The sequence below is a fragment of the Morus notabilis genome, unplaced genomic scaffold (genome assembly GCF_000414095.1).
Source record: "Morus notabilis unplaced genomic scaffold, ASM41409v2 Scaffold789, whole genome shotgun sequence".
NCBI classification, from domain to species: domain Eukaryota; kingdom Viridiplantae; phylum Streptophyta; class Magnoliopsida; order Rosales; family Moraceae; genus Morus; species Morus notabilis.
This window is the reverse complement of record NW_010364361.1, coordinates 173,403-190,014: the sequence shown is the minus strand read 5'-3', so window position 1 is coordinate 190,014 and position 16,612 is coordinate 173,403. Positions and strand designations below refer to the sequence as shown.

Sequence of the window (16,612 nt, the reverse complement as noted above, 5' to 3'; positions counted from 1 at the left end):
TAAATGTAAATTAAGATTAAGAAATTTAAGAGACTATTAGTGCTAATGTAATCGCATTCCAAGTAATATTTGTGTCAAAAGAAAGGAGTGTTTATAGTGAATCAGTGATTAAATCACGCGAATAAAACATGACACATAACAAACGCTATTAATTGTCGGAGCATTAATATCTCAATTAATTAGGCAAATGTAGAAATGAAATTAACAGAATTTCTCTAATTTTGAATTAAAGTTATAAAATAGGGGTGTTTTTCTGATAGAGATTCTTTACTGATAGAGTCAATTTCTAACATTTAGAGTTGATAAAAATCACATCATATTAAAAAAGAATACAAAATAAACAATTATCACTTAAAAATAAAATCCTTTTGATAGTTCATTTCTTCAGTACTTACCAAAAAAAATCTCTCTAAAATACAGTAAATGTTCAAAGAAAAAAAAAATTTGCTGATAAGCCAACTACGTCTACATCCACAATTTTGGGTAATATTGCTGACGAAACGAAATAATTAACTCAAAATAAAATTGAAGAGCTAGATATCCATGTTGTTTGCATCTAATTAATGAGGTTTAGGCGAGACTGGTGTGCTGATGAAATTTGTAACCAATTTTTCGGATTAGAGCAAATATTAGACGTTTGGTTTATAGATTAAAATCATGAGATTATAATTATTTTTGATTTACATGTATTTTTTATGAGAAAATATTATAGTGAACCACGAACCATAATTCGAATTTTGATACGAATCTCCCAACTAAACAACACAAGTTGTTCGGCTTTGCTTATCTTGCTGATTTATGACTATTTTCCTCACACCCGCCGAAAATAATAGAATAATATTAAGGACACGTATGCATATGCTCACGGTTAGATAACTCATAGTTTTTTATACGACAATTAAAAAGGTGGGCCCTATTTGTGGACTTATACTTTGAGATTGACCTTCTATGAATATGTGATATTAAATACCACTAAATAATAATTCTCCAAAATTATCCTTATCGATGAAGTCCATTGTCTATCAATTGTAGTGTTTGGATACTATTGATGCGTCCAAACATTTTTCGATTACTTAAGCAATACTCCTAATGTCAATCAGGCTTAAAAGAATATAAATCCTATTTATAGTCTTATTTAGTATACTCCTAATGTCAATCAGGCTTAAAAGAATATAAATCCTATTTATAGTCTTATTTAGTATAGAATGATCATTGGACGTGGTGTTGGACATCACTAATATTACTTAACAATATTGTTCGCCACTTGATGGATTACATCCATCACCTATAAATTATGGTGTTTACACATAATTGGTATCTCTAAGCATTTTTTAAATAATTAAGCAATGCCCAGGTATGGTATGGAAATTTTGACAAGCTTTTAGCTAATGAGCACTACGAGCAGATCATTAATTTATTTAACTTGGGGTGTTATGTTTAATTGTGACGTTTGGTCTGGTCCTGAAACTTGTGTCGGCTGGGAATACTGCTCGTCTCTAACCACAAAGGTAGTTTTCACACATTTGGAAAATTATAACGCTAAGGCTGATTTAGTTTACTAATTTGAGTTTTTAATTCGAGTTGAGATGTGATTTTATGTGAGAATTTTTTACTGTAGTAAAAAAGTTAAATGTGACTGTTTCTGAGAGCTTTTTACTGTAACAAAACTCAAACTCTAAACTCAAATCGGTGAAATGAACTGGACCTAAATGCATACACAATAATATTGGTGAGTCATGTCAAACAAAAAAAAAAAAGTGATGACTACTTTAAAGTAATATCTAGTAGTCAACGTACATTAGATCCGTCTCATTGTGGATTGTAGTGTTAAACACTATATATTCATGTCTTTATAAAGCATCACTAAAAAGTAACCCTAATAATATAGTGCTTTTGCACTACTTGTAGTTTTTATAGCCGTCGTGGTTATCATCATCCTCGTAATTATTACTATTTGAATTAAGTAACCATTCAAATGTAAGACTCTAACATAGAGTTAAGTGAGGAATTATTGTGATATTAAGGTCTCGTTCACTTAGCAGATTCGAGTTTTCAATTTGAGTTGAGATGTGATATTTTTTTAGAGTTTTTTTACTGTAGCAGAAAACGTTAGATGTGATCTTTTCTAAGAGCTTTTTACTGTAAAAACTTAAAACTGAAAACTCGAATCGGTAAAATGAACGAGACCTAAGCTTATAATCAATATATATATATATATATTAAAGGTTTTTTTATATCTTTAAGTTGTAATATTATATTAGCACTATATATTGATGTCTTTCTAGAATTTTTTTCTTTAAGTAAACAAGTGAAACACCTTATCCAGTATGAGCATGCAAATTATTGAAGCTATGCGCGGTACATGTTAAACATAAAATTATGATTATGATATGATGATTGTGAAAAGGTTTTAATAGCGAAGTGACTATAATAAAGCTTTTGTGCGGCTAATTAATTGCATAATTAATATATTGGTGGCAGTTGTTCCGTGGTTGTCACATAAACTATAAGCTAATCACGTGAATGGCCTGGAACATTTCGTTTTATTGTCAATGTTTTTCAACATAATACAAATTGAACTAGCGTCTAGCATACTCTTTTAGTATTAAATACAAACTCTCTTACAGACTTTTTACGGATATTCCCGTTTAGTTTGCTGATTTGAGTTTTTAATTCGAGTTGAGATGTGATTTTATGTGAGAGCTTTTTACTGTAGCAAAAAAGTTAGATGTGATTATTTGTGAGAGCTTTTTACTGTAGCAAAACTCGAATTCTAAACTCGAATCAGCGAAATGAACGGGCCTTATTCTTTTGACAAGTAGCATCCTCACTTTCTCAAATAAAGCAGCTTAATAACAAGCCATTTCTTTCAATCTCATTTACAAGAGTACCATTCTTTTTTTTTTTTTTTTTTTTTTGCTGCTCCAAATCTAACCGACTAGATATTTGATCAGGAAAAAAAAAAAAAGAAAAAAAGTTGAGGTAGGAGAAATCGTTTATTCGATGAGTTAATGGAAGGCCTTGGTGCATTCTTGATATATATTTCTCCAGCTTTTCTTATTTTTCTTTGTTGTCGATGTTTTTTATTTTTATTTTTTATTTTCGACAGCAGGCAGTTTTTTTTTTTCTTGTTGCGTTTCATATATATATTTTGCTTCAGTTTTTTATTTTTTTATTTTTTATAACTCAAGTATATTTCACTGGATTCAGCAAAAAGTATATCTTAATTGTATAAAAATATATATCTTATTGGATCTTTTTTTTTTTGGTTTTTGGACTTTGCCTCAAACTGATTCGTTTTCAACAGTGAGTTTTTTTTTTCCCCTTTATATATGTTAGTTTCGTTAATATATATAGGCAATAAAATTCTTAATTAGCATCCGCTTATTTATTGAATCTTTTTTTATTCTATTATAGGTAATTAATGAACTTGAATGGATGCATCAACTTGAATTAAGGAATGGTACTCCGATAAATAACATTGAAAGAAATGGTATGTTTTTAAAAGGATGACACTTGTCAAAAAGATAAAATAGTATCTGCAAAAAAGTATGTAAGAGAGTCTCTTGAATTAACAATTAAGGAATGACACTCCTGTAAATAACATTTGTAAATAACATTGAAAGAAATTGTCTGTTATTAAGTTAGTTTATTTAAGAAAGTGAGGATGATACTTGTTAAAAAGATAGAGTAGCATCCGCAAAAGAGTTTGTAAGAGAGTATTTATTTAGCACTTATATATATATATATATATATATAGATTATAGGGATAAGTGATAGATTTCTTACTTTTTGTCTTATCAAAACTATATCTCTCAAAGATAACGAAGAACTATAAATAATCTCATGGTTGGAGGATTCGTTTTCTGATTCGAATCATGGTTCATAATTCGTTATAGTATTTTCTCTTACAAAAAATACACGTAAATTAAAAATAGTTATAATCCATGAACTAAATGGGCTCGCACTTCTTTCCTTGGAGATTTCCCTTCCTTTGTAGAGAGATAGTGGTAAGTAATAAACAGAAATCGCTTTGCCGTTTGTGTTCCTTTTGGTTTCTTGGTCTTCGTGGACGAAATATTCAGCAAAGCAGACAAACAAACAATTAGCAATACAAATACTAGAGTATCCCCTCTATAAAAAAAGAAAAAAATGCTAGAGTGGTAAGTAAATAATGTTTTGTTAATTTTTAAGGATAACATATATGTAGAGAAAAAATGACAGACAAATATAACAAGGTCATCTGGCATTATTTAAGGATATTTTTAATATTTCTTTTGGTGTTCCGTTTAGACATTGGAAGCGTTTTATTATGGGTTTTTATAAGGAAATTTTAAATATTTAATTTATAATGATTAATAATACTCCAATAAAAAATAACGTGTTACCAATGCTTCGATTGAATTAAAACGTTAGGAGACTATCGGATGTGAAATTAATTGCAGCTCTTAATTAAACTTTTTTAGCGTAAATGATATTTTGACTTATCATAGAGCTTCATTCCTTAAATAACTAAACAGATTTGAAGTTTATTGATCAACCAAAAAAAAAAAGGGAGTTTCTCTAGATGAAAAAAAATGAACTACCGATAGTTTTATACTTTTTAACTATCCGATCCGCATAAGAAATTATATGTTCGGCATAAGTTTTCAATCTGATATGATTTTAATCAAATTCAACGGTTAGAAACTTACCAGAGAAAGTTTCAAGGAAGAAAAGATAGATTTGGACTTTAAAAGGGTACAAGTGGATCTTCCAAAAGAGATAGACCATGAAGAAAGCGATTTATCAATATTATCACATCGTTATAAAATGTGAAAAGGCTAATTTGCGATTTGATCCTAATTCCTGAATTTTTGAAAACATTTAAGACTTGTTTGATAGAGGAATTTAATCCCTGTTCAAAATTCTGTTATAGTGTTTTTTCTCATACAAATTTAAATTTAAAAAGTTTTGTTATACTTTTTCTCTCACAAGAATTTTAAAAATTAAAATTTTAGTTCAAACCACTTTATTTGAACCCAAAAAAGTAGCAAGCCCTTGAATTCTAAACTATAGTACGGCTTAAGTAGGTCCTTGAAGCAATGAAATAAAGGCCAGAGGTCCCCCAAGGACCCCAACTACTGTCAAAATGTGCCTCGAGGTCCTCAACTTTTTCATGATCCTGTAAATCATTCATAACAATCTCTTTTGGCTAGAAGAAATACCTGAATGTATTTATACATCAATGAAAAGTTTATCTGATAATTAATGAATCCATCATTTTCTTAAACCTAAAAAAAAAAAAAGGCCATAACAAAACCAAATGAATATGAAACGGCTTTCCTTCTTGAACTATCCAGCTAATCCAACCTCATTATACAACCTCAGTTACCAGTACTTATACTTGCTAATTATAAATGAGCAAGTAACAAAGGCCTTTATTGATAAATATCGTTTAGTACAATAACCCTTATTGTTGCTGAAGGAGGAATTTCCTCCAACTAAATCAGTTTACGCCAAGTAAACTAACCAATATGTTGTACTCAAAAGGCCGGTGGAAGTCACTATTTAAAACAACCACGAAAAGGATTAGTGTCATTTGGTTCATAAATTTAAACATAAATTTTAATTTTGATAAGAGAAAACAATGTTTCAAAACAATTTATTGAACTATGGTTCAAACTCTCAAAATTAGATTGAGATCTTAAGACTCACTATATATAAGGATTTTCTTCCTTGGAGGAAAGCTATTTAATATAATCACTTAAGCTGCTTGCTCTATATTTCTTGGGATTTTCTTTGTCAAAAAGCTCTAGAGCAGGCTCAACCATCTCTTCCATAGGCAAACTATGAAAGCGTCCTCCCTAGGACCACCATCTTGAGGGGGCATATTAAGGAAAATGTGTAGTCTACAATTTTTTGATTTTTTTTTTTTTTTTAAATTTCTTAGCTGTATATATTTAGTTCACAATTAACTCCTCTATTATAGGAAATTAGTTGTATAGTTTTGATTCTCTTCCGTTGACTTCTACAGCTTGTAAATTGTATATTTTCATTCACCGCTAATGAAAAGTTGATGAGCCATTCACTTTGCAAACATTATTATTATTATTATTTTTTTTTAAACATATTAGTCAATCGACATTACGCTATGAGACATGTTGGACCTAGGTCTTCTGGTCATGTGTTGAGCTGATAAAATTAGAAGAAAAAAAATGGAGAATTTAGCTTTGAAAGTACATGAATATGGACGTTTATCCTTTAGTCTTGATAAATACTTTTTTATTAGTGTAATTATTTAACTAAAAAAAATTAAAAATTAAGAGTTAATAATAAAAATCTTGATTCATAAACTTTTAAAGAGTATTTGTCAAGATTATCCATAAAATTAGTGACTCTCTTGCAGTTTATTTTCATTTACTTGTTATTATAGGGTATTTCTGTCACAATAAAATTTGCGATTAATGACGGACCATTTTTTTTTTTTTTTTGCTGGAAAAAAAAAATCACAAAAAAAAGGTCTGTTTGACCATGCAAGAAGAGCTCGAGCCCAAGGCAAAAAGGAAGCTTGGGCTTCCCATGCGCATGCCGGTTATGAAAGTCATAAGACGTAGTGGAATTAAATTTTAAAAATTGTCAATAAAAGAATCCGAGTTATATTACTATACAAAATCATTGTTCATAGCATACGTTCATACCTATTGGGTGAAATAATTTCTGCATGATCAAGCGTTTCAAAACCACACAATCTTTCTTGTTATTCTTATCTCCTTCAGCTAGTGTGTGACGGCCAGTTGAACTTCTTTGTATCATCAATTTTGCTTCTAATCTCACTGTGAATTTCTAAACTCTTAAGGATGAGAATTGAGGCCTCTTTTGCTTCGTTAGTTAAAATTATAACTAGTTTTTGCTAGAGTTTTTTTTCTTATAAAAATTTAAATTTAATTTTTTCTATTACAGTATTTTTTTCACGTGAATTTATTTTTTAACTCGAACGAGCTAAATAAACAAAGTCTTACAAATTCGAAATGAAGGTTGAAAAGGATCAAACCTTAACAGGAACCTTAAAAAGGTTTATTTATATTTATAACACTAGCGATGTAATCAGAATTGGGAAACTTCCCAGTTCCCGACAGCTTTAAATTTGCGCACTCCTTACAGGGGCTTCCCCACAAAAAGTGGGCGTATCCAAGCATACCAAAGTCATATTGCTTGTTGACATATTAACATTATTAGCTTTGTTAGGATTTTGCTTGAGGATTCCATTTTATCACGCAAAGAAGGAAAAAGATTTTATTATTACTCTGTAATTATTGGCATTTTTTTTTTCCGAACATGTATATACATACACATCAGTAGATATTATTGTTTTAAGGAGAAGATAATAATCTTATAGTTTCCTAAATAGAGTAGTTGATTAAAAATTTATGAAAATTAAAAAAATTATATTGTTATCACATTATATCATTAAATTTTTATATTTAACAGACGGGCTACAGATAGATCATTACTCCGAATAGGCGCATATCTCACTGGTCTAAACACATCTTCAGAAGAAAATGCATTCTTTTCCTCAATTGGCAGATCAAAGAACTTCATCGACGAGCCAAGAGCGTCTTCAATGACCCTCTTGCTTATGCCATGATTGGTAATCTACAAGCAACACAACGAGGTTGATTATTACTTGATATTTACAAAGAAAAATAAAAGAAGAAAATGTTGGGTCAAATTTTACCTGAAAGAAGCCCATTTCTTTGCAAGCTTGGTGAAGTTTCTCAACAACTATGGACCTTGTTTGGGAGTTGTGGCTGATCAAGTCATTGAGACTGATAGTGGGCATTTTTGAAGATTCTAGAGTTGAAAGCACACTCAAATTGTTCCGTCCCTGATCCATAACAAGATAGTGGTCACCGATATTCAGAAAGAGAGAGAGAGAAACTGAGAGCTACAATGAAGAGAGAGAGAGAGTGAGAGCTACAATGATTGAAGGGGAATTGTGAATTATGATGTGTGCTTTATTCGTCACAAGTTTTTTAAAAAAATGCCCAAAATGTGGTGAACAGTAGACAATTCGGCATGGGATATAAAACAGATATTATTAATTTTTTATTGTAATTCTTTTTTTTAGTAGAAATGCATTCGAAAGCAAAGAAACAAACAACAATTTCATACCAAAGATAGCCGCTCCTAGGGCCAAAATAAACTACTAGGTTACTAGCAACAGGAATAGGAATTTATATATAAATATAGGCAAAGTTTTAAGTCTTGATTGTCGTATGGTATGGTAAATGTAACATTTTTGTACAAATTTATAACTGTTTAGTATAATGTGATAGCAATGAAATAAGGTTTATTGTAATATGGAGGTCAATTATATTTTATTGAGTGTTACACTTAATAAAATGAGTGTTATACGAATGTACAAATTAATGGAATTGGACTTTCTAAACATTTGAACATCCATATTAAAAGGGCAACTTATTATGTAAGACAAACAAATATCCTTATAAGTTGGTGTTTGTTATTGTATTTATATAATTTTAGACTTGGGTTTATTTTACCCTTTACATGTCCCTGTAAGATGTTGCTCTCTCTAAAGTTAACAATCTTGTATTGAATAGTTCGAGCCACTCGTTTAAACTAGTTGGACTCTAATGGAATTGGACTTTTTAAAGGCTTAGGCTTCCATCTGACCCAATATCCTTATAAGTTGGTGTTATTATTTTTAAATAATATGGGACTCGAGTTTATTTTACCCTTTATACGCCCTCATAAAATAATGCTTTTTTTAGAGTCACCAATCTTATTTTAGATAGATCGAGACGTTCATTTTAACTAGTTGGACTTTGATACTATAATGAAATTGGACTCTCTTAAGGATTTGGGTTTCTATCTTAAAAGGCCATATTAAGTGTGGTGGCTCAATGTCGTTATAAGTTGACATTTTTTATTGTATTTGAACAATGTAGAACTCAGATTTATTTTACCAATTATAAAAATGATGTTATAATACTGCACGTAAAATGTTGCATTTGCAAAACGGGTACAACCACCAGATCAGAGACCTTTTCTATAAATATAACGAAAAAATTAGGTGGAATGCCCCTTATGCCAAACAGGTATTTATTTGTGCTCCTCATTTTGGGGTTAGTATTTTTGCTCCTTTAACCAATCTTAAGCTCGGAATCGAAAGCATGTTTACTTAAAGAGGTTCAAACCCCAGCTCTCAAATCCCAATTCTAATTCGAATGGTTCTGTTACAATATTTTTCTACAAAAATTTAATTTTAGTTTGAACCCATAATGCTTCTTCTTCTTCTTTTGGCCTGTGGCTTATGTTTGGTAATTTCAGACGCCTAGGCATGTCCCTCGTACTACTAATATAAGAGTTAGGATTGGTTTAATACTTCAGTGTGACAGTGTTAATCATGCATACACCTAATCTGTCCGTGGGTTTTTTTTTTTTTTTTTTTTTTTTTTTTACTATCCTTTTCTGCGAGTGTGAGAATCATATCATATAAGGGTTTTTTCTAAGAGATCATTTAGATTGATTAGGCCTTTTATTTTCATACACACACACACACACACATACACACAAACATAAAAGAAATTCGTGTTGTCCTCAATTTATATGTTGGGTGTGCAATGAGATGAAATCACGCCGATGGAATATGCCTTTTTTTTTTTCTTTTATAAAATCTTATATAGTGTTTGCTGGTTTAATAACGTGGACTGCAAAAATTGGGTACTTCTTTTTTTTATTATTTTTTTGTTAAAACATATAAATTGGGCACTTCAATGATGAATTATGTATTAATTTGTTTCCGTTTCCAGAGCATATACTTATAATATAGAAAATTGGAACCCCCTGTAACCTATAAAACAATTGCGTTGTAATTCCCATACTTTTCAAGCAAAAACAAGAGCATCAAAACTTTTTGTTCAAGTCAAATTTCCATTTGATCTATCCGACATATATAAAGTTCCACCATGGCGTACCGATCCGCGCTCCACCTTTCCTTTTTTGCTGATCATTTGCATGAGCTCTATGGCTCACTGCAGCTTGTTAGATGGCGTTGTTGACCGAAACATCATCTCGGATACCACTGGAATAGGCCAAGTGAGTGCTTCTGGTGTTTTAACAATGGAATGTGATGGGGGTAGAACTGTCCTCAGTGATGTGGTGACGGATACAAATGGATTTTTTTAAATTACTTTCAACACTCTATTCACTTCTGTCTTCCATCCAAATCAGTGCGATTAGTGCAGGATATCTGTTAGAAGCATGTTTTCCGGTTGTCGCTTTCACTCTGAACACCGCGGTGTCCTTCTCGCGCCTATTAATTGTCACAACGCTATTGTAGAACAACTGCATGATGATGAATAAGGACGCAGTTATTTTGTGAAGTACAAAGCAGAACCATTTTATTACGATCTTCTTATTAATATGTTTACTGTTACGTGTGTGTTTTACTTAATTTGAGTCAGGCATCTTTGGTGGTGCTTTCATTCTTTTTATTTTTATTATTATTATTATTTTCAATTTACTTCCCTAGTAATATTGCTAAGATATGTGGTTTTCTTGTTCTTCGATTCTTATTGTATTTTTATGTTAACGAAACGTTTAAAGTTCTTGTCATGAAAATGAAAATGTATGTGATAAGCCTATTATGTAATTGAAAAAATAATCAAAATAATCGACATTCTCATGTAATAGAAAACTTTTTTACAGGTTATTAATTGTGAACCAATCTGGAGATTTTGTGATTTCTTCTCTTATCTCTTGCTTCCTTTTATATATATTTAACATTTTTTTCCTCTCTAAATGGGGTGTAAAAGTAATCTAATAAGCAGTAATACTCAATTAAATTATAAATATAATTTAATTTAGGCATGTGGTGACATAATTACAATTTTTAAAATAGAGTGGTGATCATATGATTGTAAGTTTTTTAGGATACCATTGATCTTCTCCAAAAAAAAAAATAAAAATAAATAAATAATTAGCAATGTATCACGACCCAAAATCAGGCAGTAACAAATTCAATAACAATAAGAGCAATGTTACTTGTTCCTATAAGGCTATAGCCCCACTTGTGGGGTTCATATGGGTCCCACATATAGGGTTATAGCACCACGGAGTTATACAACATATTTTATTCAATAAATTTAGGGTTCGTTTAGTTCGTTGATTTAAGTTAAAATGTGATTTTATGTGAAAATTTTTTATTATAATAAAAAAGTTAAATGTGATTATTTTTTAAAATTTTTTACTGTAACAAAACTCAAATCGATGAAACGAACGAGATCTTATAAAATATACTGTTCTCACCGAAAAGTAAATACACACCCGGGAAAAATCCATAGGCCAAGAAGAGATAACCGTTTCATTCCAACCACATATACTTTCAAAGGCTCAAACTTTGCGATATTGGGCAGGTAACTGATCACAGCCATGGCCGGAGATTCTCTGTCCTCGGTGTTTGTGAACCCATCTTTCTCGCTCTACCATTCCAAAGCCAGAGCACTTCCAAGGAACCAATGTGGTTCTTCTTGGCGTCATACTGAGCCCGGAACCAAAACCACTTCTCTACCAATCATCAGAGCTGCTCGGAAAGAGGATATCGTTATCGTCGGAGCAGGCATCGCCGGCCTCGCTACTGCAGTGTCCCTCCACAGGTTGGATCAACAAACAATATTTCTCAAAAGGGTTTTAGAATTTCATTGTCAATTCAATGGATTTCCATATTTTTCTTTGAAGCCAAAAAGGCTATAATCGTAAGGGTCTTTTTACGGTAGGGGCCCCGACGAATAGTCATATTTTTAAAGATTAGTCTTGGTTAAAGTCATATTCAAATGAAAAAGCATACAAAGTTGAGAGAATCTTATACAGATTTGACAATTTAAAAGTGGTATAATTTTCATAATTTTATGGATGATATAACACTTATGAATGCAAAATTAGAGAAATACAGCATTAACAAGTTGTGATAGTAGTCTCCGAAACTTGTGGACTTGTCACTTGTGAATATATATCTTAGTTATAGAATATTGGAATTATGACATTTGATGGAGAAGATTCCCATGTTTGAAAATGGATGATTTAGGCTTGGCCTTCGATCATTGGTGCTTGAGCAAGCAGAGTCGCTTCGGACTGGTGGAACCTCACTCACTCTTTTTAAGAATGGTTGGCGGGTTTTGGATGCAATTGGAGTTGGAAGTGAGCTCAGAAGCCAATTTCTTGAAATTCAAGGGTATATATGTGATTTTCCCTCTGTTTTGTTTATATTTTGGGTTCAACGTTCAAGCATAATCTTTTGCCCCGCTTCTGATTACATTAAACCTTCTGTGCAAGCATAATTTGTGGTTTCACTTCAAATAATGTCATTTATAAGTTGGACTTTTAACTGTCAATTAGTTTTTAGGATCTTAAATTTGAGAATCCTTGACAATGTAGTAAAATCGACATTCACGTTAATTAATAAATAGAAGTCAAAATCTCAAATACCAAAGTTAGAAAATTTAGAGTCCAATCTACCAAAAATTTAGGGTGTACTTGTAGAAACTATGGAGAGTTTCGATTAGGCGACGTCCATCCGCGATTGAACCAAAAACTTGCAAACATTTTTTTTAAATTTAACGTCCCATCGCCATAATTGAAAGTTCAGAGTTCAAATTGTCAAACACCGATAAATTTAATAAGGTGCACTAAAAAAACCCTTTTAATAAAAACCAATATTGTTCCATTTCTGGAAATCTTAAAACTTTTCTAAATCTGGTAAACTAACATATCACTATCAGAATAATCTTTTAGTTTATAATCCTTAAAATAATCTATTTTCATGGAAGTGGTTTTTATCTTGTGGCGGTTATGCAAACTATGTTTTATTTATTATTATTTTTTTAGTCTGAACTGGTTCATGGTTTCAGCTGTGCAGGATGGTGATAAAGTCAGAAGATGGAAGGGAGCTGCGCTCCTTCAAGTTCAAAGATGAAGATGAAAGGTACTACGATAATAGTTATCTTTCCCACTTAAATGGTTTTCTTTTTTTTTTTTTTCCTTTTTTGCTCAAGAAGTAAGCCTTAGTAAATTACACTATTTTGGTTTCTCTCACTTAATGTTATATAGATAGAAAAGACTTATTTCGGCTCACTTTTTGTACAACATGAATGGGACAGCCAAGAAGTGCGTGCTGTAGAGAGGAAAGTCTTATTAGAGACTCTTGCCGACCAGCTGCCACCAGATTCTGTCTACTTTAATTCCAAATTGACAAATATTAGTAAAAGTGAAGGTGGAGAAACTATGTTGGAACTGGTGGATGGAACTCGGTTATCTGCAAAGGTTAGACTTAAGCCATCGTATAATTTCTTGTCTAATAACTCTTTGTACTTCATACTCTTGGCAATGACTGCTGAAGCTCAAAACTTGTTTTCAAGAACTTTGGATAATAGTTGAAAAACTTTTAGACTTTTCTAGAGAAGATGAACTTTTCATAACGCTTCTTCATTAACGGTATTTTCGTTTGACGGTAGTTTAGGGATTCTCTCTTATAAATTCAATCACCCTAGGATTTCTTTGTAATTAGGGGGTGTTGTCATTATAACTTATAAGAGAAGTTAGAGAAAACACAGAGAGATTGAGGCTTCGTTCAGTTTGCCAATTCGATCTGAAATGTGACTTTATGTGAGAGCTTTTAACTGTAGCAAAAAAATTAGATGTGACTTTTTGTGAGAGCTTTTAACTGTAACAAAACTGATATTGAGAACTCGAATCGGTAAAATGAACGAGGAATGAGAGTATGCGACTTTCTTTTGTTAAGCTTATCGATCATCATCATTAAGTGCATTAATGCAGCTACTGAAAGATAACATAGTCTAACATTGAGGCAATGCTCGGTAGATTTTGCATATTCACGTTTGTTTATTTTCTTTGCGATTTTACTGTTCTCAGTAATGTGGAGTCAGGGCTCTAACTTTTAACAAATTGTTTGACTATATCTATATTTTATGTTTGATTAACTATTTACCTTCTGTGGATGTTAACAGATAGTTATTGGCTGTGATGGGATCCGATCTCCAATAGCCAAATGGATGGGATTTCCTGATCCCAAGTATGTTGGACATTGTGCTTTCCGAGGTCTTGGATTTTATCCCAATGGACAACCATTTGAACCAAAAGTGAATTATATCTATGGAAGAGGGCTGAGAGCAGGGTGTGTTCCCGTTTCTCCCACAAAAGTCTACTGGTTTGTCTGCTTCAATCGTTCATCACCAGGTCCAATCTTAGACATCTTAAACATAAAGTGATAAAAGCTTTTTGAACTTTGAAGTTTCCTCGTTGGCCTAACAAAGTGGACTGGTTATTGTAGGTCCTAAAATAAATGACCCATCTGAACTGAAGAAGCAAGCTAAAGAGTTGGTCAGAAATTGGCCTGCCGATCTACTGAACATCATGGACCAAACCCCGGATGACACAATCATCCGAACGCCCCTTGTCGACCGGTTGTTGTGGCCTGCCATCAGCCCCCCGGCTTCATCAGGTAGAGTCGTGCTGGTTGGAGACGCATGGCATCCAATGACACCAAATCTCGGGCAAGGAGCGTGCTGTGCCCTGGAAGACGCCGTTGTTCTGGCAAGAAAGCTTGCAAATGCTGTCAAATCTGGATCATCATCAGTTGAAGATGCTCTGAGCTCGTACGGGAGCGAAAGATGGCCCCGAGTTTTTCCTCTATCCATACGTGCCAATCTCGTTGGATCGCTCCTGCAGTGGGAGAACCCAGTTGTGTGTTCTGTTAGGAACGATGTTGTCATCCCCAAGCTAGTTAGGCTTGGACCATTGTTGGCGCATACAAATTTTGACTGCCAACCCCTATAGACACAGCTAAGAGATTCAACCTCAGAACAAGTAAACATTGATATACGTGTAAAACTGAGAAAATGTACTGAAGCTTATACAATCTCATTTTCTGACTGTAATTCTTTTTGTCTGTTCTCAGAAGATAAATATGTGTATCTAGATGTATTTTCTTTTAGAAGCTCAAGAAGGGCTAGGATTTTGTTAATCTGTTAGAATATAACACAATAAAATGTGAATCTCTGTTCGGATGACCAATTCAAGCATAAATATACCATCGCTATGACCATAACGAGTAAAGCTTTTATACCAAGAGAAATATATGTGTTAACTTCTTATTTAAATGTGACGAACATTTTGAACAATATTTCAAAGAATATACTAATACATATACAATCTCTCCTAAAAGATCAAGACAAAAAGGAAGGACAAGGAAGATTATGCAACATGGCTCATATAAAAACTTCGAATCAGCCTATAATCTCATCCATGTATACTAGTGTATGGAAGACCTCTCTACATAAAAAGCATTCTGCAACAATCTTAAAGTCTATCCAAGTCCTTTAACTTCAAGTCTCCATACAACGAGGCAAGCTTAATGTCTCCGTACATCGAGAATTCATGACTTCGATTCTGGAAGAAAACCGAAAAGTATATGTGTTGATGAGAAAAGAATGAAACAAAGATGTCAAATTAAGGATTGAGGTTTAAGAAATATAGAATGTTCTTTTACCAAACTGAATGCTTCGGAAAGTTGCTTTCTAGTTACAGCAGATATCATCGAAAAGCAGGTTTTAATGATCACTTTTAGGAGCCGTAAAAGCAATCCCGAAGTGGCCAACTTTGGGACTGCTATTGCAACACCTAAAAGTACTTACAAAAACAATTTTAGCAACAGTTGAGATATGGTAAATCTATAGAAAACGACTTTTAGTAGTAGTTTGGTAAAAGAGATTCACACAGAATCCAGAATCCAAACTCCAAAGGAATATGTGGTCAGATTTTACATCATACTAAACTGTCAAGTGAAAATCAACAAGAACGCTAATTCATAAAATAAATAAATAAATAACTTGAAAGGTACCAGGATTGGAGAAGAACCAGAGGACGATGGCGCAGAGGAGGAGGAGGAGAGGGATGAGGTGGATAGCGTTCTGGGCGGATCTAAGGCGAGACTGCTGTCTCTTGGCAACGGCGGAGAGGGGATTGTATGTCGGAAGGTCCAGGTGGTGGTGGTCAACGTCATCGTCGAAGGTCAGAGACGGCGGCTGAAAAGTTGCCGCCGCCGCGGACGTTGAGATGGAGAAAGTGGTCTCGGAGATGATTCTCGAAGATCTCTTCTGCATCTTTAGAGAGAGAGAGAGAGAGAGAGAGAATCTCAGAGAGTTGAATCCGCTGGGATTCTTCGCTTTGTTAGTTTCTTTTCTAGCTTTAGCGCGGTTTAAGTTTGTTTCTCGTTTTGGAAAATTACCGTGGCATTTCGGGATAATGTCGTAGATTAGAAAAGAACATCCTCAGATATGTAAGAGGAGAAAGTGAGCGACGATGGCTCGAGTAAACGATCATAAAAACGTCAAGTGAACGAAAAGCGGAGACGACAATAAGAGTTAAACGACATTAAACTTGATACCAACAAAACGACAACTGAACGAAAACCGGAGACGAGCCATACGAAAACGACAATCAGTTTAGTTAACGACAAGGTAATTTATATATTTTACATCGAAGAGGGTGTCACAAGTACCGTTTTAATCTAACAACTACTAAAAAAGCCTAA

At 32.9% G+C, this 16,612-nt stretch overlaps 3 protein-coding genes across 5 annotated transcripts; 1 reads left to right on the top strand and 2 right to left on the bottom strand.

Annotated features, from left to right (window-relative positions):
* Positions 1 to 5,729: 5,729 nt before the first annotated feature.
* On the bottom strand, positions 5,730 to 7,861 carry LOC112093171 (flavanone 3-dioxygenase 3-like). The gene is made up of 3 exons (XM_024171139.1): positions 7,718 to 7,861; positions 7,480 to 7,635; positions 5,730 to 5,846 (listed from the first exon to the last, which is right to left on the bottom strand). Exons 1-3 carry the CDS (start codon positions 7,820 to 7,822, stop codon positions 5,730 to 5,732), a joined length of 378 nt encoding a protein of 125 aa, XP_024026907.1. The 5' UTR covers positions 7,823 to 7,861.
* Positions 7,862 to 11,346: 3,485 nt separating this feature from the next.
* Positions 11,347 to 15,086, top strand: LOC21406781 (monooxygenase 2). Of its 2 annotated transcripts, XM_010106529.2 has the most exons (6): positions 11,347 to 11,660; positions 12,089 to 12,235; positions 12,920 to 12,985; positions 13,161 to 13,323; positions 14,028 to 14,256; positions 14,351 to 15,086. In XM_010106529.2, the coding sequence occupies exons 1-6, from the start codon at positions 11,437 to 11,439 to the stop codon at positions 14,854 to 14,856; spliced, it is 1,335 nt and encodes a 444-aa protein (XP_010104831.1). In that variant the 5' UTR covers positions 11,347 to 11,436; the 3' UTR covers positions 14,857 to 15,086. The 2 variants fall into 2 exon arrangements, with proteins under 2 accessions (XP_010104831.1, XP_024026861.1); XM_024171093.1 differs by lacking the exon at positions 11,347 to 11,660 and having other exon boundaries at positions 12,161 to 12,235; positions 12,912 to 12,985.
* LOC112093165 lies at positions 14,725 to 16,322 on the bottom strand. Of its 2 annotated transcripts, XM_024171095.1 has the most exons (4): positions 15,920 to 16,322; positions 15,569 to 15,699; positions 15,348 to 15,468; positions 14,725 to 14,742 (listed from the first exon to the last, which is right to left on the bottom strand). In XM_024171095.1, exons 1-3 carry the CDS (start codon positions 16,179 to 16,181, stop codon positions 15,379 to 15,381), a joined length of 483 nt encoding a protein of 160 aa, XP_024026863.1. In that variant the 5' UTR covers positions 16,182 to 16,322; the 3' UTR covers positions 14,725 to 14,742; positions 15,348 to 15,378. The 2 variants fall into 2 exon arrangements, with proteins under 2 accessions (XP_024026863.1, XP_024026862.1); XM_024171094.1 differs by lacking the exon at positions 14,725 to 14,742 and having other exon boundaries at positions 15,138 to 15,468; positions 15,920 to 16,321.
* Between the last annotated feature and the right edge of the window lie 290 nt (positions 16,323 to 16,612).

Bases quoted from the DNA above. Each gene is read 5' to 3' on its own strand.
- LOC21406781 (XM_010106529.2), top strand. From the start codon at position 11,437: ATGGCCGGAGATTCTCTGTCCTCGGTGTTTGTGAACCCATCTTTCTCG. The intron at 11,661-12,088 runs GTTGGATCAACA...TGGATGATTTAG, and splicing joins ACTGCAGTGTCCCTCCACAG to GCTTGGCCTTCGATCATTGG. The intron at 13,324-14,027 runs GTTAGACTTAAG...GGATGTTAACAG, and splicing joins GAACTCGGTTATCTGCAAAG to ATAGTTATTGGCTGTGATGG.
- LOC112093171 (XM_024171139.1), bottom strand. From the start codon at position 7,822: ATGCCCACTATCAGTCTCAATGACTTGATCAGCCACAACTCCCAAACA. The intron at 7,636-7,717 runs GTAAAATTTGAC...TGTTGCTTGTAG, and splicing joins AAGAAATGGGCTTCTTTCAG to ATTACCAATCATGGCATAAG. The intron at 5,847-7,479 runs GTAGCCCGTCTG...TGGTGGTCCTAG, and splicing joins TTCGGAGTAATGATCTATCT to GGAGGACGCTTTCATAGTTT.
- LOC112093165 (XM_024171095.1), bottom strand. From the start codon at position 16,181: ATGCAGAAGAGATCTTCGAGAATCATCTCCGAGACCACTTTCTCCATC. The intron at 15,700-15,919 runs GTACCTTTCAAG...AAGTACTTTTAG, and splicing joins CTGGTTCTTCTCCAATCCTG to GTGTTGCAATAGCAGTCCCA. The intron at 15,469-15,568 runs GTAAAAGAACAT...GTTTTCTTCCAG, and splicing joins TTTCCGAAGCATTCAGTTTG to AATCGAAGTCATGAATTCTC.